The 26,224-nt window shown below is 36.7% G+C and overlaps 2 protein-coding genes across 3 annotated transcripts; one reads left to right on the top strand and one right to left on the bottom strand.

The window, feature by feature from the left end:
• The first annotated feature begins 1,888 nt into the window (after positions 1-1,888).
• On the top strand, positions 1,889-10,691 carry LOC139961154 (dnaJ homolog subfamily B member 9-like). The gene is made up of 5 exons (XM_071960102.1): positions 1,889-2,040; positions 3,093-3,354; positions 4,564-5,000; positions 6,564-6,597; positions 8,142-10,691. Exons 2-5 carry the CDS (start codon positions 3,129-3,131, stop codon positions 8,213-8,215), a joined length of 771 nt encoding a protein of 256 aa, XP_071816203.1. The 5' UTR covers positions 1,889-2,040; positions 3,093-3,128; the 3' UTR covers positions 8,216-10,691.
• Positions 10,692-10,843: 152 nt separating this feature from the next.
• Positions 10,844-21,617, bottom strand: LOC139961153 (uncharacterized). 2 transcript variants are annotated; one of them, XM_071960100.1, is made up of 8 exons: positions 21,462-21,617; positions 20,539-20,675; positions 20,059-20,170; positions 19,166-19,282; positions 18,273-18,321; positions 17,540-17,674; positions 14,182-14,525; positions 10,844-12,388 (listed from the first exon to the last, which is right to left on the bottom strand). In XM_071960100.1, the coding sequence occupies exons 2-8, from the start codon at positions 20,640-20,642 to the stop codon at positions 12,314-12,316; spliced, it is 936 nt and encodes a 311-aa protein (XP_071816201.1). In that variant the 5' UTR covers positions 20,643-20,675; positions 21,462-21,617; the 3' UTR covers positions 10,844-12,313. The 2 variants fall into 2 exon arrangements, with proteins under 2 accessions (XP_071816201.1, XP_071816202.1); XM_071960101.1 differs by having other exon boundaries at positions 21,307-21,589.
• Positions 21,618-26,224: the final 4,607 nt, after the last annotated feature.

The raw sequence follows: 26,224 nt of genomic DNA, 5'->3' as shown, positions 1-26,224 counted from the left end.
GCCATTATTTTCTGTTGGTTCCCTGTTTTCGTTGCTGCGGCGGCTGTTTGCACGTAATGCAGTGTACTATAGCTCTCGACACATCAGCTTCGCAACTTTCTCAAGATCTTCGAATAATAGACAGTTGAAAGTTAAAACACGTGCTACTAAAAAAATGAAGACACTGCAACACAGAGGCAAAAACTAAAAATGAGCCATTCACACGCACACAAAAATGGTAACACAAAGGGGCCGCATTCACCAAACTTTCATTAACTAACACTGTTCAAACTTGTCACAATCATAGGATTTGAAAATCAGGTTGAACCTGAAGCGGTCCCCATCAAAAAAAGAAAAAAGAAAAGAAAACAGGAACATCAAATCCTATCACAATTGTTGATAAACCAATCTACAACATTCTTACAACCATGATTCAGTGACACTATCGGAAAGGACAACTGCCTGACTCAGGCAAATCCTAATTCACAACCCTATATGAAAAGTAGTTCGACGAACATGTAATGATTACAAAGGTTCTGCAACCGTTACTCAAGACAATTACTATCTAGTGGTCCTTAAAAATATGAAAAAGGCACAAACTGCCATAAGTTTTCAAAACCATGGGCAATCTTGTACGTGACAAGACTGAATTTAATCCATTCGCAAACTAGTCAGGGTAGTGCATGAGACTGAGAATCCGAAACTCTTATGGTAGGGAACATCATTCAGCGAGCAAATTAACCAGGTAGCATGTCTTTGAACTTTTTTTCAGAACTTCCTTGTCTTTAGGAAAGTAATGATTCCTAATCAACTGCTTACACGATCTAAAAACAATTTATTTCAGAAAATACTGCCTCAAAATGCACCATATGACGCCTAAAATATTTTTCCGAGGGCTAGGGGAGGGGGTGCACTCCCAGAACCCTGACCTGGGAGTCACGAAGTTTCAACGATCTCAGGTCACACCCAACTCAGGTTTCTAAATTCCTGCCAATGGAGTAAAAAAATGATAGAGCAGTGGCATACTTAGGCTATAGGCTATATGGAAGCTATGAAAAAGCGACGGGCAGAAAACGGTTGGGATTGAGCGTATTTCCTACGGAAGTTTAGATTTGGAATGGCTACGGCGGCACAACTGACGGGACGTTGAAACTTTTGCAAAGGTTTCTAATTTCTAATTATTTTCTTAAAATTTCTCCCTTTACAAAATTTACAAATTTAACTAGATTTCAAACTTTCCAGCATTTACTAGTATTTGATATAAAGAGAAGAAGTAGAAGGAACAATTCGAAATGTTGACATTACAAACTTTCTACTGTTCAATTTATTTGACTCTTCTAGTTTATCTCAAAATTGTCACTATATTTGCAATACGATTATGAAAATTTTCCATCCCGGTTTTGGGGGTTGACCATTGAAAACCGCATGAACCTTCCCTGTGAAGTGGGTGATTGAGTCCCTTTATTTTTAGTGGCCCTTCCAATTATGATTTCTTAAAAGAAAGTCCTTGTCATTCTGAAGGTAGTTGTACTTCGAATGACTGACTGAAACAACTGCATCGCGTAGTCACCTATACTTGCGCATGTACATCACATCCGCGTACCGATGACTGATAGCTGCTAGGTATTCACGTGGTCAAGTTAGACCAATTAGAACAGTTTTCGTGTTGAATACGTCTGACATAGATTTGAAGGCACCGTTTCGACTTAATTTTGTTACATATTTTCTCCAGTAACGAGTTTTAAGGCAAAGTACGGTCATTCTCATGAACAAATACTCGTAAAATAATTTCCAGGTGTTTGATAATACTAAAATGATATCAGTTGAAAAAGATATGTGTCGATCAATTTTGACACATCTATAACTGCGACCCTGAGAAGATTGTTAGTTACGTAACATGATAGACTAAAGACAGTCGACCGCTGACTTTTCAATCAATCCAAAATACTACAGAAGCTGCGATCGTCGCTGTGCAACACCATATAGCTGACGTTGCTTAAGATTTCTTTATGTACAGTAGGTCTCTACCGCGGAAAATCCAGACTAAGACGTTCTTTTAAGGTAGATCAATAATAATAAACATATCCCAGTGGCAACTTAAGTAAAAGAGTCGGTTTGATAATAAGCAGTTTCTTGGTTATACCGTAGGCCAGCACAAAATTTAGCTCAGGGCACGGTACCGTACGTAGCCTAACTTAGACAAACAGTAACTGCATAACACTAAGTAACAGTTCGGCTCACACTACCCGGCGTTAAATACGTTGATCGTGTGTTACTGTTAGCCTATTATTCATATTAGGGACAAGGTATTTTTACAGTCATTTCAACATAGAATCTTTATCACCTTTCAAGTGTTATGATGATGTACAGTAATTCTTGATGCTCAGTATATAGGCCTAGGTGTAGTGAAGCTCGTACTGTCTTTGCTATAGTATCACTATCAGTATATGTTGCAGTTCAATCATTTTATCAGAATCTATCACTGAAAGATAGATAACTACCAATAGAGGTCTTGAGTCAAAATATACCAAGCAAAGAGAATTAACTATTTGGAGCATGTGTGCTGTGTATTGTTAATTACAATGTAATTCTGGTAAATGTGTGATGTAACTAATGAGCATTCTGGAAAATACAAACTGTCATTGCCTTATTCTACTGTTCGCAAGTTCAGTCTTTTTCATTAAGTTCATGATGGTTAAAATTGCAGTCATATAGGTGGTTACAATATGGCGTTCAAACATGATATCTGGTACTTGTGTATAACTCAGCATCCCAAGTCAGGGAACATAACTGTAGGTTAGATTATCAAATACCTCTCAACTAGTCAGTCTTAGATCTGTTAGCATGCCTGTAATCTGAGTGATCTCATACAAAGATAAATGATTTCTTTTTGGAGTATTTTGGTGACTATCTTCTCACTCATCACCACTCAAGTTACCAAACAAACCTCTATCCAAACTGACGTCATGGCAACTTGTTTACTCACAGCTTTAACATGCAGGTTTCTTTTGAAGGTTATCTACAGTATGTTTTTACATGTTAAATAAGAATGATGTGATGAGTATTGATTCCATGCTATATGAAATTAAAAGTTTTGACCTTGCTTTCCACAGTAATTATAAAGGAGCTGGGTAAGGATTGGTTGGAGAATGAAGTGCCCAAGTAGCTGCCACTTTGCAGTTTTCTGCCTTGGAACTGTAATATTTGTGAAAGTTGTTCAAAGTTCCAAAGGAAACTACTATTCCCTGTTAGGTGTGGAAAAGACAGCCAGTGACAAAGAGATCAAACGTGCCTTTAGAAAGTTAGCAGTTAAATACCATCCAGATAAGAACAAAGAACCAGGAGCAGAAGAACAATTTGTGGAGATTGCTGAAGGTACTGTACCATGAATTCCTCAATGGAAGAAACTATTTTTTTCCTTTCTAAATCCACGTTAATACGTTCTTTGAATATTCTCCTGATAGAACTCCTATGTTATTATGTATATATCTGTCACATACCTTATAATCTAAGTTTGATATAATGTGTAATATAACTTCTCATCAGAAGCTCGTGACTTAGTGACTAACTTCTTCACGATAAATAGGATCGAACAGTCTCTACGAATAACTTATTGTGGAAGTTAAAATTGAAGGTAAAACTTTACAAATTAGACAACAAGATAAATTTAAAATATGTATTTGATGGTGAATTGACAACACCACAGATAAATTAAAGGTGTTTCCTTTAACTGAGCTCTTAAGTGCTATAAATGTATGCTGTCATTCACATATGGAAATTTTTCCCTTGAAAGATATTAATTTACCGGTATCAAAGTCAAACTACATGTTGCAGCTTGGTATCAAAATTGTGTTGAGCTCCGTAATTTGATGAAGGTCCCTAAAGCTTTGTCATAAAAAAACAGTGTCGCTACTATCGAATATGTGTTTATTGGATTTAGTGAGAGTCGGTTGGATGTGTGCAGAGCAAAGACATGTGGTACTACTAAGTAACTTTACAATGGGCAACATCTTTCAAACCACATTCGTTCTATACAGGGGGTAGGAAGCTTCCAAAAAGTGGAGGGGGGGGGCACAACATCAGATGGGCACTTTCTCATTCCACAACCACCACTGGTTATGCTATAAACCGATACACACCTGCCATATCACTTAAATTTATATATGATGTGTTAGTATGCTATCAATACTATTATGGTGCACGTCACTCTATCAACCTACGTCTGTATTTCTGTCCATCCATAATTTAGAACTTTCCCACAAAATTCCTCCCTGTGTTCATTCCTTGAACAAAAGTCTTTAGCAACTTCAGTTAAATCCTTAGCATGTACAGACTAAAAATATATAATTAAAATAAAATATTAAAATCAACAAAGGCTTAAGATATCCAAAAGACAGTTTTTTCATCAAAGGGGCACATTTCATTTGCCAGTAGGGCACATTTGCTATTTTGGAAAAAAGTGGGGATGTGCCCCATTCCCCCCTGGCTCCTACCCCCTGGTTCTATGTATATTGCAAGTGGTGTTACTGTACGTTTTAATACTCTAACGTTTTTAACATCTGTTGTCACTTTTGTTATCTACAGCTTATGAGGTACTGTCAGATCCAGAGAAACGGAGACAGTACGACCAAGTCGGACACAACAACTTTATGAACAATGGACAACAGAGTGCAGGTGGAAGCCACTCCGGAGACTTTAAAAACAGTTTTAAATTTGACGAATTTTTCAGAAACTTTGACGATAGTTTCCGAGCTTTTAAAACACATAAAAACACAAGGCAGAGAAACAGTCACCATCAACATCGCCAGAATGTACGAGGAAGATTTTCTTTTGATTATGACTTTTGGGATGACGTGAACGGCGATTATGAACTCTTTGATAATCTGTTTGAGAACGGTTTTGGCAATGGCTTCCATTTTGAAATGCCGTCTTTCAGCTTTGGCTCAGATATACACAATATGCATAAGAAACATAGACATCCTCACAATGCTAGACCAGAGACAAGGGGATCGTTTCAACAGGTACGTGGTACTGCCTAGTGAGCATTTTTTCCCTCATCAATTTATAGATGTAATATGTCACAAGATTGCTCCTCATCGAGAGCAGACAAATTTGAAAATTTTCAGTCCTAAACATACATTCCAAGCCATGTATTGTCTATGCACATATGTAAAATAGTAATGGAATTTTTGTTTGTTGTGAAAATGGTCAAAATAAACTTGAAACAGTGAGGCACCACCAAATTATCAATTGATAAACACATGTATGTATTTGAGCTTTGGTTGAAAATCGTTACTGCTTGCATAGTCCTTTCAAATTTATTTGTCTTATGAAAAAGCTGAAACATTTAACATAATATTAATTGTGATTTTTGGTAGGCATCAGAATAGAAAAGAAACTTGATTAACAAAGCCTAATGACATGGGGAATGTACACTCATTAAGATAAGCTGGTACAGAATTGTCAAATAGAGATGGAAGGAACAGATAAACAGTTGTCAGGAGGCCATTTTCTCAGAGTCTTAAGTCCTTCTGTTAGCTCTACAATTCAATATTTATACAGGTACTAGTTTGCATAATTAGTAACATCTGCTTTCTTTCTCAGTCAAAGAACCTCAATCACTTAAGTTTGATTGTGCATACTTGTATTTAAATTATGAAGAACAAGTTTGAAAAGCAAAATGAAAACAAACTTAAAGAATGGTTGCCTGATATGCTCTGTTGCATTCATTAATAACTGCTTCATTGGAACAGTTTGCCGTGAATAGGTTTGTACGTTATCATACACTGGAGCCCTAGATCCTACTGATATGTGTGGGTAGGTTTCCGCACATTGTGAAAATAAGTCACAGGTGTGTAGTCTTGACTTATAAAAAGTGTGGCCGTAAGTTTCATTTAATGATACTGTTAGGACATATGCTGCTTGGTAAAATAGTAGGTATGTGAGGGGAGGGATCTTAAGAGTCGGTTGGGTCACGGTTTACATTGTGTTCACATGGGATAATATTCTCACCATCGGATTCTAGTCTGATGATGAGAACGTTATTAGATCACAGGCCACAACCCATATGAACACACTGCATGGTGAGCTATGTTGGCTGTTGTCAGTTCTGGGGAGGAGTCTAACCGAAGGGATGCTGGATAAGAAGGTTAGGTGCAAAATGATGCTATTAAAATGTTGTAATCTTTGAACCACAATGTATGTGTGTTGTTTTAGAACAATCTGAACAAAAATTGGGGCCAAGAGGGGGGGGGGGGGTGAGTTCCCACACTCCTGCTCCTAAGTCAAGTACTTCAGAGATTCTGAGAAGAGACTTTCCATATGTCTGACATCTCTTTTTTCTGAGGGAAAGCAGAGAGATATAAGTTGTTTGATAACAGGCTCAACATCAAAACATGAACTGTACACTGTATGTGAATGGGCCAAGATCAGATACCCAAGTGACCAGAGTAACCTCACATTGTTTGATGACAAGCTCGTTATCCTGTATGAACACAGTGATAATTTAAGGCAAGATGAATTATAAGTCATTAATGTCTAATGTTTATACTTGTGGGTCATTGTCAATCTCTTTTCATTTTCAGAATTCCCATTTTACATCCTCAAGTAGCTCTTCCAGTGAGTATATATACCTTCATAATATTCATTGCATTTTATGTTACATGCCATTAGCTGGTATTTTCACTATATACCTTATGAAGCAGAAGATGTTTTGCATTATGCACTTTAGTAGGTCTTTAGAGGGTCTTTAGTGGGTCCATTTAGAAAAGTAATGAACTCCTGTTTGGGTTGTGATACAATATTTGATAATTTTGATGATGAACTAATTTCTTTGTTTCTTTCCTTCATCTACTTCCTGGCAATGTTTGTGTGCTTTAATAACTCACATCTTATTCAGGGGTATAATCTATCCAATAGTGCATCACAAAAAGCTATTCAAAATGGGTAAATTGCTGTACAAGTGCAAAAATGTATAGCAGTTTTTGGACACAGGTACCAGAATATTTTTTGTAAGGGAACATTCACAGCCTTCGAAAGTGCTATACAAAATTTGAACACTAAATAATTCCATTATTTAATAAAAAGGAAGATCGTACCAGCAGAATTCCTGTAATTTGCCGAAGCAATTACTTGCATCAGATTTTAAACGCTCTGACATATTGACAGAAGTCTTCAAAACCATATGCATTGAGATATTCAAATGTGAACAGTTTTCATTTATTAAAGGAAAATGACAATTTTACATAAGGATTAGCTCATTTAGTGCAGGGGAATAATTTGTGAGATATTTTATTGTCTTAAAAGTTAGCCAGATTCGCTACATGTCTGTCAGTAGCATTTTTTCTACACAGCATAGAAGAATGCTGCTTTATAGCTTTGTAATAAATATAATTCATAAAAACCCTTAGTAAGTTAAGAAGTTTCTTGTTCACTGTAGTATGACGGTGACATCTGTTCGCAGATGACAATTCCAACCATATGGAATCTTCCTGTTTGAGTCTTTTTATGGTCTGGTAATCCTTTTGCTAACCCTGGGCTGTATATCCACTGCATATAGGTCTAGAATTTTGGAAATTGCATATATTTCTGTCCGTTTTCTTATAAAAGTTGGATTTCCATAGCTTCATATTTTTGCATCTGGCAAGTGTGCAATGTACAAATATACTTTCTGTATACTCCCATTCAAAACTATGGTTGCTAAATAATGGAATCCTAATATTATAAAGGTCTTTTGTAATTATGAGCTCATGAAGTTTAGCCTTGGAAGAATTAGAAAGTAATTCCTCATCTTATTGAAGATGAGGACAGGTTTGTTTGATGATGACAGAGGATGAGGAACAGTTTTACTGTTATGTAAAGCAAAGCAAAACTTAGCAAACCATAAAAAGTAAACAAAGTATGTTGGATTAAATTAAAAGAGGATAAATAGCCTCAGCAGCCAACTAACTTAATTAAATAGATCTGTTAAGATTCAAACAATTATGTGCACAAATAATATGTATGACTTTGTTGCCATGCAAGGTAATAAACTAACTCAAACTATGGCTGTAACATGTACTGATAATTGCAGCCATGTGTTTTGTACGACATGAAATCCTCTCACAGTTTTGATATTGTGACTCAGTCTCACCTTGTTTTCCTCTCCTTTCCCATTCCTGCAGGAAGCAGCACAACCTGTAGGACAGTCACACAACGAGTTGGTAATACGGTGACCACCTTCACGGATTGTTCATAAGTGCAATATAATACTATCAACAGTGTGAAATAGCGACAGCTTTTATCCTCACTTATAATCTAAACTACCCCAGTACACAACGACAGTGCCTGTGTGTCTGAACAGTGTCAGAGCCACCTGACTGAGATTAGTATACCTATGTATAAGATTAATATACCTATGTATAAGATTAGTATACCTATGTGATAATGATCAACAAGAATTAGACAGCCTAAGACCAAAAAAATAAACAGCATGGAAATTCGAAAGCCTTAGTGTGCTACAGTTAACAGGGATATCACCCTGAGTAACTTTGGAATTGAAGATACTGGTTAACAGGACAACAGAATGTTGTCTGTCTTTGTTTAATTTGTTGGCAATAACTCTCTCTTTATGATTTTTTTTTTGATCTACAGTAACATTTTCTTCCATCATTGTTTCGTCTAATTTATTTCTGGTAATTATGTTGCACTAATGTGCTACGACAAACTGTCTAGTAGTTGAAGGGCACTACATTTAATCGCTATGGGTAAAATACATAGTAGAGTCTAAACAGACTTATTACTGTACATCTGATGCAAGTTTTGTGACCTTTAAGGGTGTGAAGACTCGCGCACAAAGAAACGTCTCATGCTGGTAATCTGACCTAGTTTTGAATGAGGTGTAACAGAAGTGTTACACCCACCATCCATCCCAGAAATTAGACACTAGTCTACAGTCAATACATACAGCTACGGTCAATACCCACAACACAGTATGCATAGCAGCGATGGACATCTCAGGTCTAGATAAAAGATAACATGGTATCACGTTCAATACTGTCTGCATTTTGTAGCAACAAGAAGAAAACTTCACTTGCATGCAACGGAAAGTTAACTTTTTCAGAGCGTGGCACGCAGTTTGGGGGGAGTCTTCAAGGCCTTTAATGGTTATATATTATTCATTCTTTGGTCTAAGATCTCACTCATTCCAAGAAGAGTGGAAGTGACATGCAAAGATATATGATGAATTCAAGCCTAACATTACTCTTATTTAGTTATCCTTCTTGAGAGACAATTTCAAAACTCCTCCAGTAACATGCAGTGTTTAAAAAAAAGAAACAAATGCAAGAGTGTACACTATTTGTCAGGAGACAATTGACTGCTAAGATGAATCAGATTGGTGCATTTCTTTTTTCTAATAATGAGGGTTTGTTTTCTAACAAAGAATTCTAAAACAAAAGCTTTCTCTGTTGACTTGACCTAGATCTGGGGGGGGGGGGGGAATGAGGTAAGGACGGTCCCCTCTAGGGGGTGTGGCTTTGTCACCATTTTATTTTGTCCGGAGATAATTTTTGGGGCATCCAATCATTTTAAAGCAATGTTTTGTACACACAGAATGCTGCTTGAAATGATTTTGTTGAATATTGTATGCGATTGATGTTGCTTGAGATTAAGATAATTTTTTGAAGAACTTCTCCATCTCAATGAAAATGTTGTCTAATTCAACACTAGTGACTGACTGGGCATAATTTTGGAGGTGGCTAAGGCGAAGTCTATCCATCTTTTCATCGTCATTTTGTTTGCAAATTTTATTTTTAAAGACTGATCTGGTCAATATTCTGGTCAATTGTTTCAGTAAGAGTGATGAAATGCCTTGTTTATTTTAAGAATTTTCCTCCACCGAAATGTTGGTGCAAGTTTTTAGTCGTCATTATGATGGATATCTTTTGCTTATGGCATTAAACGCACACCCTTGTAAAATTATGAGAATTCTCCAATCCCAAGCTTTGGGAGTTTTTTATTCTCTACTTTGAGACATTTGCTTCTAGCATGACATTTTGTGACCTTATTGTGATTATAATGTCTCCTAGGGAATCGTTTGAAATACTCATTTGATCAACAATACCGTTGTGATGTTTTAACGGCTGGTGTTGTAATTCACACAACGAACGACCGATGCAGAAGATCGATTTTCAGGGTTTGAATAACACTGCCATTACAGGGTTTGCTGTTTACGGACCATCATCTAATTGGAATACAGTAAACATCTGAAATAAATCATAAATATTGCTGAAAATGTTACAAAAGTACTGTTACTGTCAACGAAAATTAAAGGGAACAAAAGGTATAAAGTGTGCAACTAAGAGGGTCTATTTTAAGTGCAAAACTTAAAGAGGTGAAGAACGGTGTTGGTTTCTCAGGGAATTTTGGTTCTGTGATGGATTACATTTTGTTCAAACTATATTCTCAAGTTTTATGCATAGTCATTTTGGTGATGGTCTGAAATAAAGGATTCCTATTTTTTAAGACGAAAGTCCATTCAACGAAAAATTAGGCAAGGAAATTATCCCGTTAAATTTTTTCCCGACGTTCAAGCTATCTTTTATTTATTTTCACTTGAATAACATCCTTTCACCAATATGCATGGGGATTGACTATCTCCAACAATCTTAGTGAGCAAACGTCTAATACATAATCCAGCAACTGCAATGACCATGAATATTAATTAATTAATTAATTTAAAAAAGTCTGCACCATTATTAATATTTTGCTGTTGTTCTGCAGACTTAGTTTGAATTACAGTTTGATTTTTCCTCTTGTCGTTTTTGCCAAGAAATAGTTTTTTTTTTAAGGTATTTAGGATTAATTTCTCCTAAACTAGTTTTATTCAATATATTCTTATATAATACTACATTGGTATTGATTAATATCCCTCAATGGGTTCCTACTGTAATATTTGCAACAGTACATACAGCACAGTACTTGTTTACAAGGATTTGATGCGTTTCATTTTGCATTTATTACAGACAAAAATAAAATTTGTATATCAGATATATTCAAAAAGAGGTTTATTTAACAAATAATTTGATATTTGAATAAAAATTTAGAATAAATTTATAAACAGTTGATAAAAATATTACTACTTTGTTTTGTACTCTCTATAGTTTGAATAATATAAGCTAATTGCTGTTCTCTTTCTTTCTTTCTTTTTATGTTTTATTACTGATCAGTGGGCACAAAACGGGGAAAACAATATATCAAAAACATGATTAAAGAAGAAGAAAAGGTGATTTCAAGTATATTATTGAGCTGTATTTTGCTTATGTCCAACACTGAAAATCAAAGAATTTATCGGCTTGAATGGATGGAATTAGTATTAAACGTCTTCACAATTAGATAATCGTGAGGTTCAATGGTTAACTTTCGTCCATCCATCAAGTTTCCTTACTCCTCCAAAATTATGTAATATTATTTCCTGGTCAATTTCCTGTTGATAGTGTCCTCATATTTATTTAAACAACTTGTATAGATTACTCATGTAGATCTGAGTTCAGCATTATTTACTGTCAACAATCGAAAAATATCTAAATTATGTTGCATCATGTACAGTTGGCAATTGAGGGAGGTATGTAGGTACCCTTTGACTCATGAGAAAAGTACAGTTGGCCCCACCAAGCTGAAAGCCTGTTTGTTGATGTAACACCTCCCCCCCCTCCCCATCCACCTCCCTCTAGCCCATTCCTTCCTTTCACTCCCTACAGAAAATGATGAACTGCTTAACAGTAATCCACAAAATTCTTTCAAATACATTCTCATAACTTAGATTTCTCCTGAATATTGTAATCCATGGTCAGTCTGAATCCTACAGAGTTTGCTTTTCTCTGCTCTCTGCTTTATTGTTTGTCCTCTATTGACTATTTCATCCTTTGTTCTAACAGTCCCTACCTTACAGAGCTGCCTGCAGTAAAATTAAATGTGAAGTGTTAAACAAAACTATCAGATGCTGTTTTGTTTCGTCTCTCAATTTCATCCTTCCTCTTACAATATGAGATTACGCTCTTCGTTCAAATTTTGCCGCCTCTTATGATGATGTCTCCATCTCCATTGTTAGAGCAAATCATTTTAAAAAGTTTTCTCCGTTTTGGCTGAAGCCTGTCTCCATGTGATCTTATTCTCAGACTTGTCGTTGTTTTTGCATCTCTTATTGCATCATTTTGACGAAAGTCAGAGTGACAGGTGTTTTCTGGCTTCAACATAAACACTGACTATCACGCATACGTCTTTGCTGAGGCTTCATGAAACCACTTTTTCATCTCTCAGATGCAGCCAAACCTGATGATGCATTATCTGAAAGATTTCATCGTTTTTCTTTCTTTACCTTTTTCTTCTTCTTCTTAATATTTGGTGCTCCTGAATCAGAAAGGTCTGTAGCCTGGAAAATTATAAACAATAACAAAACAAAACAATTCTAATTTAGTAAGAGTGATGATATTATGAAGAGAGGGGAACCACTTTTAGTAAAACAATTGTCTCCTTCCCCCACCCTCATGATATCTTGGCTGATGAGAGCGATGGAAAATGGCTGACAATCTTTGCTCTATTCACAAATTTATCTCATTCTTCTCTCAATTAAAGCACTGTGAAGATTGTTGTGTATAAGACACCTACCATTAAATATTTTGCAGTTTGGTCAACGATACATTGTCAACCATTACAACACAGAATTCTGTAGTTCAAATTTCACACTTACGGCAAATATTCTTCTTAACAATAATTTGAAAGGATCATGTTTCAAAATTCATTTTATTCTTTAGCAAACCTCATAAATGCACCACAGACTATTTTGTCTTGTCCTTTGTGAAGGTGTACTGGTCTTTAATGCTATGTCCCAAGTTTAATACTATATCTTTAGATTTCTCACAAGAAATTATTATTTTAGCCTCTGAAGAAGATCCTGCTAGGATCGAAATGTCAGGCCAACTTACTTTTACACATTCTCTTACACAGGCTCTCTAGTGGATAAGCAGTTTGCTAACAGTTTTATTTTATTTTACTAAGAAATTATCATGTTTGCAAACAATCATTTTTAATTGCCTGATTAGTTCATCCAATATAAATGGGAGGAGGGATAATTATGCTATTCAGGTTTTGTCATTTGTGACTTACTCTGCCTATTTTTTTTTTTTTTTGGCAAATTGACAAAAATGCATCAGTGCATGGTCAAATTGACTGCAAACATTTTCAGTTAATTCTGCAGCAAATTCAAATGCAGTTCAATTCTGCAGCCAGAGAATGGCTTTTAATGATTTTAGTGTAAAGAAGATCATAACCTGGGTAAATTACCTGTTATGAATTCAATGAAGCAGCAAATCTTACATGTTTTTTTTTTTTTTTACTTCTTGAGGCAGATCTTGAAAGGTGTAATTTCTGAAATTATTATAGGACAAGGTCAGCTTTTGTCAGGCGTTTTACTTGGTTATCTGAGTGGTTTCGTTGAAAAAGGGTTCTTACTCTGAAACCAACAAAGTACTCCATGAGGTCTCAAACAAAAATAACAGAAACACTTTGTGGAAAGGCAGCAAACTCTGATGTGAACAATAAGACATATATGGAAAAAGTAAAATAAATTGTTATTCACAGTTCACTGCACTTCACTAAAGTTCTACACAATCTACAATAGGTTCTATAAAAAACTGGTAAGGTTTGTTAACTCTTCACAAGTCGAGACAGCTTTAAAATGCAGAGACGTCTTCGGATGGAACATCCACCTTTATTTGGTTAGGTCAGGGCTCTATCCCAGAACCTCCATGGGCACAAACCTCTACGAGCAGTGAGGACATGTGAGTTTGTTACAGGTCAAACCACAAAGTGACCTCACAATTTTATGACAAAGTATGGATCCTCTTTGCATTACTTACAAGAAATTTCAGTGTTCAAAAAATATTTCTTTTTCATATTATCAGAAAGGCACTTTTGATTAATTTTCATTTAAATTCTTTAAACAAAAAAGGCACTTTAACTAACAAAAAGGGCACTTTTAAATAACACACATCCCAATTTGCCCTGAATTCAAGGTTTATCCCCCTTTCTGACTTCTCCTACATCCTTTGTTTACCTGAGAATTGAATCTCTTGTAATTCCAGAGCTAAATCTATCCAACCCACAAACCTTTTTTCCCACTTAACAAAAATGTTGATTTGTCTTTAATATCATAATTTTTCATACCGTTCTCTTAATCGCAAATGGCTTTGTGTCTTCTTCATCTGTTGGTGTCGATTGTGAGAAGTTCGCAAAAGACGAGTCCGTCTCCTCTTCACTCTTGAAAGAAAATGTCTCTTCAAATTTGTCTGATTGATCCAAACTTTTCTTCTTCTTCTTCTTCTTATTCTTCTTCTTCGTGTCTTCTTCATCTGTTGGTGTCGATTGTGAGAAGTTCGCAAAAGACGAGTCCGTCTCCTCTTCACACTTAATAGGAAATGTCTCTTCAAATTTGTCTGATTGATCCAAACTTTTCTTCTTTTTCACCTTCTTCTTTTTCTTCTGTTTGCCTGGTGATGTATCAGTCTTTCCTAATAAGGGAAGTGCATCAACAGAGTTAATTTACAAACAAAAGAAATCTCTAAAATCAAAGACAAGATATTCAAATCCCAACCTGCTTGGATCTGGACTCCTTCAGACTGAAATATACCATCAATTCAGACTTTGCAACTTCTTCTTCAACCTCTATAAGCAACTCAAAATAGGATTGCAATTGATAACACTAAGTGACATTTCTTTCACGACATTATGGCCGATGAGTAGGGTTGGGCGATATATCGAAAATTATTATTATCGCGATAATTTTTTTTCAAGACGATATTTTTTGAGGATTGAACATATGACGATAATTTCTTGTGAAAGAAATTTGAAATAAAATGTGGAAAAAAAAAGCGATTAACCTTTTTCCGTTTTACGTGTAAATATTATTCTAGCTTTCCATGGTTAAGAAAGCTGGAAAGAAATAAAGTTTATCAACTGAATTTACTGACTTTTGAACTTCGTAAAAAAAAAACGTCCTTTACAACATTGACTGTATAGAGGTAAAAACTCTGAAAATCAGTAGAAAAATTACCAATTGTGTACGAACAGTAAGTTGGTAAACCTTTCAAATTTTACAAAAGATCGAGCAAAATACTTTCGAAAAATTCACGCGAAACTGGCATATCGTGCTAAATGCAACTAATGTCATGAAAACAAGGCTCTAGTATACCCATCTATGAATAAACCATACGACCACATCTGGTGTTAAGCGGGGGGAAAAGAAAGTATTTTCTAGAATTTCAACAACAAAAAAATTAATATCCTACCATAGTTAAGTGTATAGTAAATAGCCTAACCACTTCGTCGGTTACGGATCTCACGTAACAACAAAAACACAACTAATTGTATTTTGCGAAGTTGACGTTTCCTAAAAGGACACGGAAACATTATTTAGCATTTAGTAAATCATGCCAAGTGGCCTAAAACATGGGAATAAAAGGTTAACTTCCATAAAGACGGCCGTACTGTAGCTATTGGGGCCTTGATATCGTGCTATAGACTGTGCCTCGTGTATCATGGGGAATAGGTTGGTTTGTTCATGCGGAGGAGTCAGTTGTCTTGAGGTGTGTTTTACTTTCCCTAATGTTACGGGGATATTTACCTACTTTTCTTGAACGTCTAAGATATTATTTCGCATAAGTTTACCGATCCTTTACTGACTGACCTAATTAATTCTAGAGTGGAGCCAAAATAGTTTACTCCATGAAAAATTTTTTGGAAACGTGCCAAAAATGTTAACAAAACTTAACATACAGGTGTTAGACAAGGGGGTTGTTTGGCAAGGTACCTGGGAAAATTTTCAGCTTATGTAGCCTACCGTGATATTTAAGTAGGGGTAAACACTGCAGTTGTAAACTGATGTACGTATAGTGCACGCTGTTCATTGTTAGGCAGTCTAGAAACGGGTCTTTACCGAACGTAGTTTGTTTCATAATGCCGAAAGTTTTGTAAGTTAAACTGTTTAAAGATTGTAAGAAATATTAAATTCTTTTCATTTTATCACAAAATATAGCTAGTCCAACTTGTCATTTTAAAATTTTCATCAGTTTCGTGACAATTTAAATTTAAAAAGTTGTCAGTATTTTGAATCCTCAACTTCGAATTTTTTATCGCCAGACACGCAAAAATACTAAAATTTTCCGTGGTTATTTATTTATTTATTTTTAAGGGAACAGTTCATAACAACCTCAGATATTCTCTTTGAATGTCCCCTCCATATATCTCTCTTTCTCCATCCACTCAAAGCTTGACATTTACGCTAATTCTGTTAGAGGAAAAATTATCGTAATTATCGAAATATCGCGATAATTTTTGAACTATTTATCGTGACGTTAAATAGCAAATATCGCCCAACCCTACCGATGAGCAATTTAGTTTAATTAATTTCATGAACTTTATGTGTTGTTCAACATTTCATCCCCCTTGATACTCTCATTGAAGTATTAAATACATTTAAGAGCCAAGTTGAGACGTTTCTAATACGTTTTATTCGTACTTCATTATTCAACATGAAAACTTGACTAGATGAGCTAAGTATCCATACTGTTCTAGGATTTCAGTAATGGATACATCAATATATCTGTCAGAATCAACTCATAAAGATGCTCTAACTTAAAACTGGCTACACAACGTGCAAATAGGTTTAGCAATTTCTGTGCACAAAAACTCTAAAGCCTTTATGGTGTTTTAAGATAAATGAACTGCACACACCTTCAAATTGTTATGCAAAATTTATGCTCTGCATTGCCCCTGTCTTGCCCCTTTTGTGTAATATAACCTCAAAATACAAGAATAAGATGAAACAGGTGGCCAAGTGAGAGTGCTACATGATAGCCAAGGTTCCTTTTCATAGACTTATTGTGGACAGGTTAACAGTGAGACTGACAGTAGAAATGCAAACAACACACCCAGCTAGTTTCTTGCAAGTCAACCCATCCTGCAATCTACCTCAATCTATCAAAGTTAAGTACATTATAACACTTACAATCTTCTAATTATGGCTCAAAATAATAAAACCAACATTTCTGGAATTTGACAATTTGTTTGGGAATTCATCAGACCAAAGCTTAATCCAGGCAATTAGTGACCCTAAATGCCTAAGATGTATGAAATCCAATGCTTGCCAGCGTCAGAAAATATGTTCTTCTTTGGAGGAAACCCATGGAAACAAAATGAAAATCAAGAGCCCCTTTACAGAAATGTTAGAACTAAGAAATGTATGAATTTTGTTTAACCAAAATAGATATACAAAATTAGAAGGACATTAAAATGTCCTTTTTTTTGGGGGGGTGGGGTGGTGCCTAGGGGAAGGAAAGGAGTTACAGTTCACTATTTAAAGGGGTAATCCAGTGGTCAAAGCTGCTTGTGAAGAGCTAGTAACGTACATTTTATTTACCACTTGGTGAAATAGATCATCTTCAGCATGTTTCATCTATTCTAGGGTAACCAAATTTCAACGCAAAAGGTGTTTAAAACTTTAAAAGAGCAAAGGAGCGTCACATACCACATCCAAACGGTTGAAACCTCTCCCTCATCCCAGTGGGCAGTTCTATTTTCGGTGAAGGTGGGGAGGCGGGAATTTTGATATCTGGAATGTCTGGGACCTCTATAACTGTCACATGGCCTTTAAACTTTTGAGCTGCAGATGAATCAAATCTTTTCATTACTTAGTTATAAACATAGCACAACTGTACATAGAATAAATATTAACTAATTAACCTGTCACACATTAGTGAAGGCTTTTATGGACAATTCTTGAATGCTTTGGCAAACATCAACATTCTTTTACAAGGATACAATTAAGAATCCTTAGGATAACCAGAACATTCAGGGTTCACTTTTCTTCAAGGACCGCATAAGGGGAATCCATAGCATGGACAATGTCACATCATGAGTACAGTAGGGTTCATGTATTCCAAAGCTAGAAATATCACATAATAAACCAAATCAACTAAACAACCTTTTCAAGTGAGATTTCTCTATGAATCAGAATCAATATTGATTGCATTAATACTTTATATCAATATTATTATCATACTTCAATTAATTTATTTTTCATTCTGAGTGTAATTCAAAGTAAACTTTCACTCTGTCTTCAAGAAAGAACATTCTAATGGTTCATAAAGAAAGTTCTTGAAAACTTCATCTGTACACTCTGAACTGTAAACAAAGAGGAGGCCTGAACAAGCTCGATTTCAATATTTAAATAAGTGTCGATATTTCTCGTATATGCTCACCTGAGCAGAGCACACCATGCTCATTGGGTAACAAAACTTCTGTGGAACCCTGAAATGCAAAAACATACACAAAAGTTAAACAGAATGAAAACACTGTACAGTAGAGGAACATTTAATCAGAACCCGGAGACATTTTGTAGCTTTGAGTAAACTTTGAGACTTACATCCACACTGGCTTATCACACATAATGCTTTATTACTTAACTGTTGGAAGTGCTTTGCTTGAACCATGAGGACATTTTCTACAGTGTTGCTATCAAAGAGGCTACACTTCAATCTGTGTTTTTCTGATTAGCTCATCATTTGGTGTTGGTGAATGACTGTACTACCTACAAATACCATGTAAGGCTAATTTGGATATCAAGCTAGCTGGCCCAAAAACCTACAACACCTACAAAATCTGTGGTGGCAGATGGAGGTGGTCGGGGAGGGGGGGGGGTGGAGCGGAGGGGTAGATCTGTCACCCTTTGTTTCTAAGCAATTTGGGGTTGATCTGCTTTCAGCAGGACAGAAGTCGATGGTTCCAGGGGTACAGCCTCATTCCTATGTCTCTACTTAGTATTGTATATTTGAGGAGGTCGGCAAGTGAAACACATTGATCAGCTTTCTGATTTTGGACAATAAGCTGCTAGCAGGTTCATCAAGTTACAAGTTGTCAGCTATGAAGTTACTTAATGAACCACATTTTATCAATATTTTGACACCTGAACAATCATTAACTGTTCTTGATGAAATCGATTTCCCTGTATAAATGTTTGTCACAGAGTCTAAAGAGAAGTTCAGAGGGCTACCTGTGCGCTATGGCATAAATGACACTAAATTTAACTGACGATAAAGCGCACAATTTGACATACTTAAAAACATGCAAACAACAAAGCATAACAATCTCTTACCTTTACTTGGTTTTTCTTGAGTTTCTTGGTGATTGCCTGATACTTCTTCCCTTCACAAGAAAACTGCGTGCTACTTTTCAAGTTCAAAACGACATCATCTATGGAGGAGCTGTCAAACTGAAATATAATCATTGAGAGAGAATTTTCAAAGAGCAACAAAATTATCTAAAGGACTACAATTTCAAAATAAGAGTTCTCCTAATTTGTCATCCGCATCCATAAGATTTTTCAACTATAAACTGTTGAACATTATTGGAGGAAATGAAACTGCAAATGCAATCAAAGTGATCAAAAAGAATGTCGTCTGATAAATTCTCTATACTTTCCAGATTTGCGACTCTGGGATTTCAGGAAGGAGGGACATGTGTGTGTGGTTGGCTGAGTTAACCAAGAGAACATGTTTAAGATTTCAAAGTCTTTGCACTAGTTGTAATTGTTTGCTTCCTTCACAACGGCATACAGAAAAAGATATCAGTCAGTCAAAGGTATGTTGTACAGAAGGATTGCCTGTCATGGTATCATTTGAAAGACTCATTTAAGAGCGTGCGCAAATCATAAGGCTGCCATTCATGAGTGAAATCGCATAATTCTGGTTTTTGATGAGATGTTATTAACAGTGGCTGTGGTGTCATGATCATGAGCGGTTAGTTCTGGCTCAGTTTATTTCTCTGCTATGTTGACCCTATTCATTATAAATTCATGGTGGACGAAGTTGTTTCAAAATTTTCATTGAAAGAACATAACCAAACCCAGTTACCAAGTTAAAGTGTGGGAGGCTTTTTGAATGGCAACCTGCCATTCGGAATGTGCAAAGCAGCTTCTTACAAAACTTGTCAAGTGTGACCAAGTTTGAAAAGAAGTTTACATTCCCAAAACAACTGTAAATAACCTACATTGTTTGGTACTCTTATAAGCCACAGTTCTTTATTGTCTGCCACATCTGCCAGGTGGACTTGACTTCTCTCAGTTGTGGATACCTCTTGAAAGTGTTCAGGACATTCAAACCTAGTAGAGGATATTGTCAAATATGCATGAATAAAGACATAAAAGTTAATTCTGACATGCTATAGTTCAATAAAAAGATATTTAGTGGTAAAATGTTGCATCTCAATATCACTTTTAATTTTTGAAGTAGCTGTTTTATCAATTTTTGTGGGAGTATTTGATTCTAAAATACAATGTATTTTATAATCCTAACTGAGTCAAGTCTCATTATTTTAAATTGACATATATATAATAGGTACCACTTCTGTCCAAGGATATACCTTTTTCATATATATATTTTCAGAATAAATAAAAAAAGAGAATAGTAAACAAAGCTCATGAATAAGAATGAATGCCAGGACTAATCAAACCTATTTTTGTTTCCTTACCGCAAACATATATCATTTGTAGACAGATCTTCAACAGGCCTTGGAGGTGGAGAGGGAGTTTTTCTCTCTACGGGCATCACATTCTCCTCATCTGATGAATCCATGTCCTAGATGGCAAAAAGTTGTTTTCTTTTCACCTGGATACAAATGCATCAAATTTATAACAAGATTAATTTTAAAGCCTTTGTCATGTGGAAAAATTGAGCTTGTTATAAATGGCAGTTATTGCTCATTTATTGTTAAAGGGCTGATTTCTAAAGTAAAGATATACATAATAACATGATTGTTTGGAACCTGTCAAAACTGAATGGGATGAACTGAGCCATCATGATGGACTTCAGTCTGTGTTAATGTGTGTTTATAATTCAGCTTAGGCGAAATTTGAAAAGGATAGTGAAAACAAGGATTTGAGTAGTTCGCACATGGAGGGTTCTGCACATTGAACAAGGTAAGTGGTGTAGCCGTATATTTACATCGTAGCCGTATATTCACATTACTCAGTCATGAGGAGTTACACGGTAATTGGTGATACATTGCTAAAACTTAAAAGAAAATTGGATTTGCTATACTTGTTCAGCAAGTAGTCCATTGGGCCAGAAGGAAACCTTAACCAGAATTACGAGAACGCATAATTTTGTAGATTTAGTGTTTAGGCCTAAATCAATTGTGAGTTACCATCATACTATCACTGCCATTCATAATCCAAAAATCATATATCAATCATATATCTCCGTAATGGTTAGGCATACATGCATGTAGTTTACGTACATAGAGGATCAGTTCCACGAGAAGCATGTGCCAGTTCTGAAAATCTGTCCCATTCGCACTGACAGAAGACATCAAATTACTCTTACAGTATACCGCATCATGCTGCTTTATTGCTTTAAATATTTCACCAAAAACGTTAGGGTAATGAATGATACCTTGAGAACGTCGTAGAGAAAAAACCGTCCAAACGATGGGGTATTTTTTTTTTATTGTAGATATGCCAAGTGATTTCGATTATGTTAGTTAAGGTTTACCCTGTCATTCAGCTCACTCCGTATTCATCCGATGTAATACGTTGCACACTATAGAAATTGAAGTAGGTACGTGACATACCTCTCATGTCTGGGACACAAGTCCTATTCATGTGGAACGCCAAAGGGTCTATATTAATCTTTATTGAATGAGACCAAATTATTAGGATATTTTCATTGCATGAAAACAATCGCTTGAACATATCTGCATTTATACATGAACAAAGTATACTGGTGTACTGTGAATTTGTGACAACCATATACAATGCCAAACGTAGTATGCAACTGTGCAAAATAATGTCTGCAAAGTCCCCAGCTTCTTTAGTAGAAAAAAAGGGGACAAACTAAAACGAATGACAGCGAATGACCGAATGACAATTGACTTTGTACAGGGTTAATTATCATTCGCGAATGACAGCGAATGACAGCGAATGACAACGAATGACAACGAAGGACAGTGTTGAGAAGAGATAAAATGATTAACGGAGTGGAGTAAACTGCTGTTATTGGTTTTCTGCGCAAAAATGATTTGAGGAAATTCGCATGTTACGTGGTTGCAGGGTCTTGGTGTAATTTACGGATAGAAACCACAGGGAAAGTTTTTGTGTGAGATTGAGCTTGAGTGCTGTGCTTTTTACCTCTGTAGATTTATATAGAAAGATAACTGAAGACGTTTCAAGATTATAGTATTGTTAGTATCTAACAATTAATATCGGAAAAATGACGTTCAATTTACTTTTTAAAATCAAACTTACAATTTCGCTTACTATAAGGTGCGTTTTTATCTTGTCCGTACTTTAATAGATCTAGATACCCACGAACTTTTAACTGTGATATCCGGTTGAAGCAAATGTCTGTGCTGTCATTACTGTCATTCGTTTTAGTCAACGCAATTTTTTAATGTGTACAACATATTGTCATTCGTTATGTGTAACGCAATTGTCATTCGTTTTAGTAACACCCGAAAAAAAAGAGAGATCAGAAGGGATCAGTCAACAGTATGGGTGAAACCACTATGTATGTAGGTGGCATACTCCTATTAGAGTCTATATCAATCCGCTCGATTGCTCAGGAAAAGTGCCAAAAAGCAGCGGGAGAACATCTTTTGTGACCTGTTATCAATCTAAATCTAGTTTTTTGTGGCTTGCATGTTGAAGAGCATGAATGGAAGTACATGTGGTGAGAAAATTGGGTCAATTGAGGCAATTTTAGACCCATTTAGGCCTCCCATGAGCAGCGTAGGAAATTTGTTTACCACTGAGTGAAGAGGTTTGTTTACAAGTGACGGAAACTTCCGGCTCGGATAGCAAAAAATCTTCACGGTCATGATACGGAAAATCGATGGTACCATGAAAGGCCAATTTGTCAGCTATCCGGTGATGGGTATAGCGTTTAGCTAGTGAAAACTTCTATCTAGACTTAAGGCCGGGTCACATCTGCGCGATTCAACACGCGATTCAACTCGCAACTAAAATCACGCGAAACAGAAAAGTTGCTTCTGAGAAGTTGCGCTGATTAGGACATTGCTCTATTGCAAATCGACGGCGCAACTTTTATTGCGCAACAAGTTGATACCCGTGTCTAACTACGCGATTCAACCTTCAATTGTATTGCGAGTTGAATCGCGTACTGTTGAATCGCTCAGATGTGACCCGGGCTTTAGAGACCACATTACTTTTGTGATTTAGTGTGTAAGTCAATGGGGCTTTTAATGGGCGTATGCTACCTGTACGTGGGGTAGGAGGGGCTAATGCTGCATTTACACTAGACCACGATTCCCACGATCGCCACGATTTTCAAAAAGCGTGGAGCTCCACGATATATTAATGTTTTCTTTTTTCTTTTTCCACGCTTTCAGACGCTTTCAAACGTTTTGTTAAGATTTATAACTCCTTGCTAGGAAACCAGTGCCTTCCGGTCAAGGCCTGCGACGATTTTCATTACGTTCCCTCAAGTTATCTTACGATCACCACGATAAGCTCTCGCGTTCTGCCACGTTCTGCTAAGTTCTGTTGAGGTCCCTCAGGTTCATCAAGTTCTGTTAAGATCTCCTAAGATTTATGTACACGATTTGACTAAAATTACCACGCTTGAATCCCGATTGGGGTATAAAGAGGAGGCCGGGGCCACTCTCTCATTCGTTCCAGAGAAACAATGTGAAGTTGGCATGTCGGAAAGCTCTTCCTGCGATGGTGTCATGTTTGGGAGTTCTTTCTCTGGGGGTTGAGAAGGAGATCTTGGCGCTGGATTTGAATGGACTTCCGCAAGGGCGGCGGAACCGGGGGGGCACAGGGGGCACGTGCCCCCCCACTTTTCCTCAGGTTAAAAATGTGCCCTTTTTCTACATAAAAATTGAGGTGTCTCAAGTTAGCAAGAGGCCAGGGAACCAGAATGAACACTCGGGAAGGGCCGTTTCCGGCCATCTGAGGGGTTTGTAAAACCAAAAATTTTCTTGTACGCTCCGCGCCAACCGATGGTGGCGCTCCGCTCAGATAGTCGGGCATACAACTTTGCAAATCCTGGCTACGCCCCTGACTTTTAATGAATTTCTGTGGGTCAAGCTCAAAGCTATTTCGAAAGGGAAAAATTTGTTAAGATATTAACATAATCCTTGTTTCCCAATTTGCACATTGGATATTGCAGTGCTAGTATATATGCATATTTTCCTTGAAGGGGGGGGGGGGGGGCGTTGATGGAGTGATTTGTATACGCAAATAAGATAATACAATAAGAGTTATAAAGGGTACTATATATAAGGCTGCATAAGTCCAATCGAATTTCTGCAAAGTGCCCTTTGATGTCGGTGCCCCCCCAGATTAAAAGTGCTTCCGCCGCCCTTGGACTTCCGCTTGGACTTCTCTTACCGACGGTGATGGAGGAGGCGGAGAAGCCTTGCCATTTTTGGCAGTGATCTTCCTTCCTCTCTTTGGCGCCATTTTGTAGGATTAAACCTGGTCCTAAAACACAAGACAAATAAAAGAAACTAGGCTATAGCTGGTCTCAAAGGACAGATGTTTTCGTGTGAAGCGCTCAAATGGCAATGAAACTTGGAGAGCGTGGGGGCCCTTTCATATGCAAAATCGGAATCGTGCGGGGACCTAACCTAACGTGTCAGATCGTGGGAGCCAAACGCGGCGACCGCAGCAGATCGTAACAGAGCGTGAATAAATTACTCACGCTTCTCAAAGCATCTTGACGAATCGTAGTAGAGCGTGTTCCTCACGTAGTGGATCGTAGTGAAACTTGAGGAAATCGTGTTTCAAAATCCAGCAAGATCCCCTGCGATAGTGCACCAAGGTATGTTTCGCTCTGTTACGCTCAGTTCAGCTGTACTACGATAATTCCCACGTTCTTTCACGCGCTTTCACGGTTTGGTCTCAGATCGGGACAATCGTGGGGAAATTTTTGACTGTCAAAAGTTTTGTCACGTTCATGACGATCATCACGATTCAACCAAGTTCCCTCAAGACCACCACGATTCTGTCACACGACCTCCCACGCTCCTCACGATTCTCTCAAATTGTGGGAATCGTGGAGAACGTGGCCTAGTGTAAATGCTGCATAAGATTTTAAAAAAGGGGAATATTCCGCTTGCAAAATTGTGACACTCACATGAAAATGAATAGTATTGAAATAAACAAAAGCAAATTGAGTTTCAATATCTTGTTCCGAATTCCTAACTTAAGGTATGGGTGATTGAGTGTAACCTATTTTGACAGGCTAATTCCTCGATTCTTCACAGGAGTTGATCGCATATGTTCTCAATCAAAAGCTTTACTATTCTATTGAAATATCCTTGTTGATTAACCTTGAAACCAAGTACATTTGGAATGTTGCTCAGCTGTCAAGAATCTCTGTATTTATAATTTCATTAAATTGCAGCTTTTAGTAGAAATATTATTCCTCTCTGCGAATAAGTGAGCTAAATATCATTGTTGCAACTTGCCAAAATGCTTTCACAAAATATCAACAAATTCGTATCTGCTGTGGTTTTGACCTCAACACTTTTTAAAATCTTTTTAAAGCTATCAACCCCTAGCCGGCGGAACATCCCTTAAGGCCGTCCAGGGGAGGTCCGTATGGCAAGCCGTTTTAACATTTACCTCGCAATTCGACTTAAGTGGAATACATTCTACTTAAGTGGAATACATTCTACTTAAGTGAAATGGAATTCCACTTAAGTGAAATGTATTCCACTTAAGTGGAATTCAATTTCACTTAAGTGGAAATGGACATTTCTATTTCACTTAAGTGGAAATGCATTCCACTTAAGTGAAATACAATTCACTTCAGTGAAATACAATTCCACTTCAGTGGAATGCAATTCCACTTAAGTGAAATAGAATTTAGCTTAAGTAAAATGCAGTGACAAGTTGATGAATTCAGCTTAAGTAAAATACAATTAAGCTTAAGTGGAATAGAATTCCACTTAAGTTAAATAGTATTCTGCTTAAGTGAAATTGAATTCCACTTAAGTGAAATGTATTCGACTTCAGTCTAATTGCGAGGTAAATGTTAAAACGGCTTGCCATAGGTCCGCTCCCCCTTCGAAATATTTTGGTAAACGTAGGGTGCTAAAGATGCAAAATAATGCAATATTATGATAGTTCTTTGGTCTGCGGTAAGCTACCCACAGGGCAAACACCTCTCTCGTCGTTTTTGAAGAG

Source organism: Apostichopus japonicus, chromosome 20, assembly GCF_037975245.1.
Source record: "Apostichopus japonicus isolate 1M-3 chromosome 20, ASM3797524v1, whole genome shotgun sequence".
NCBI lineage: Eukaryota > Metazoa > Echinodermata > Holothuroidea > Aspidochirotida > Stichopodidae > Apostichopus > Apostichopus japonicus.
Note: the sequence above shows the minus strand (reverse complement) of the source record. Positions and strands in the feature narration are given on the sequence as shown.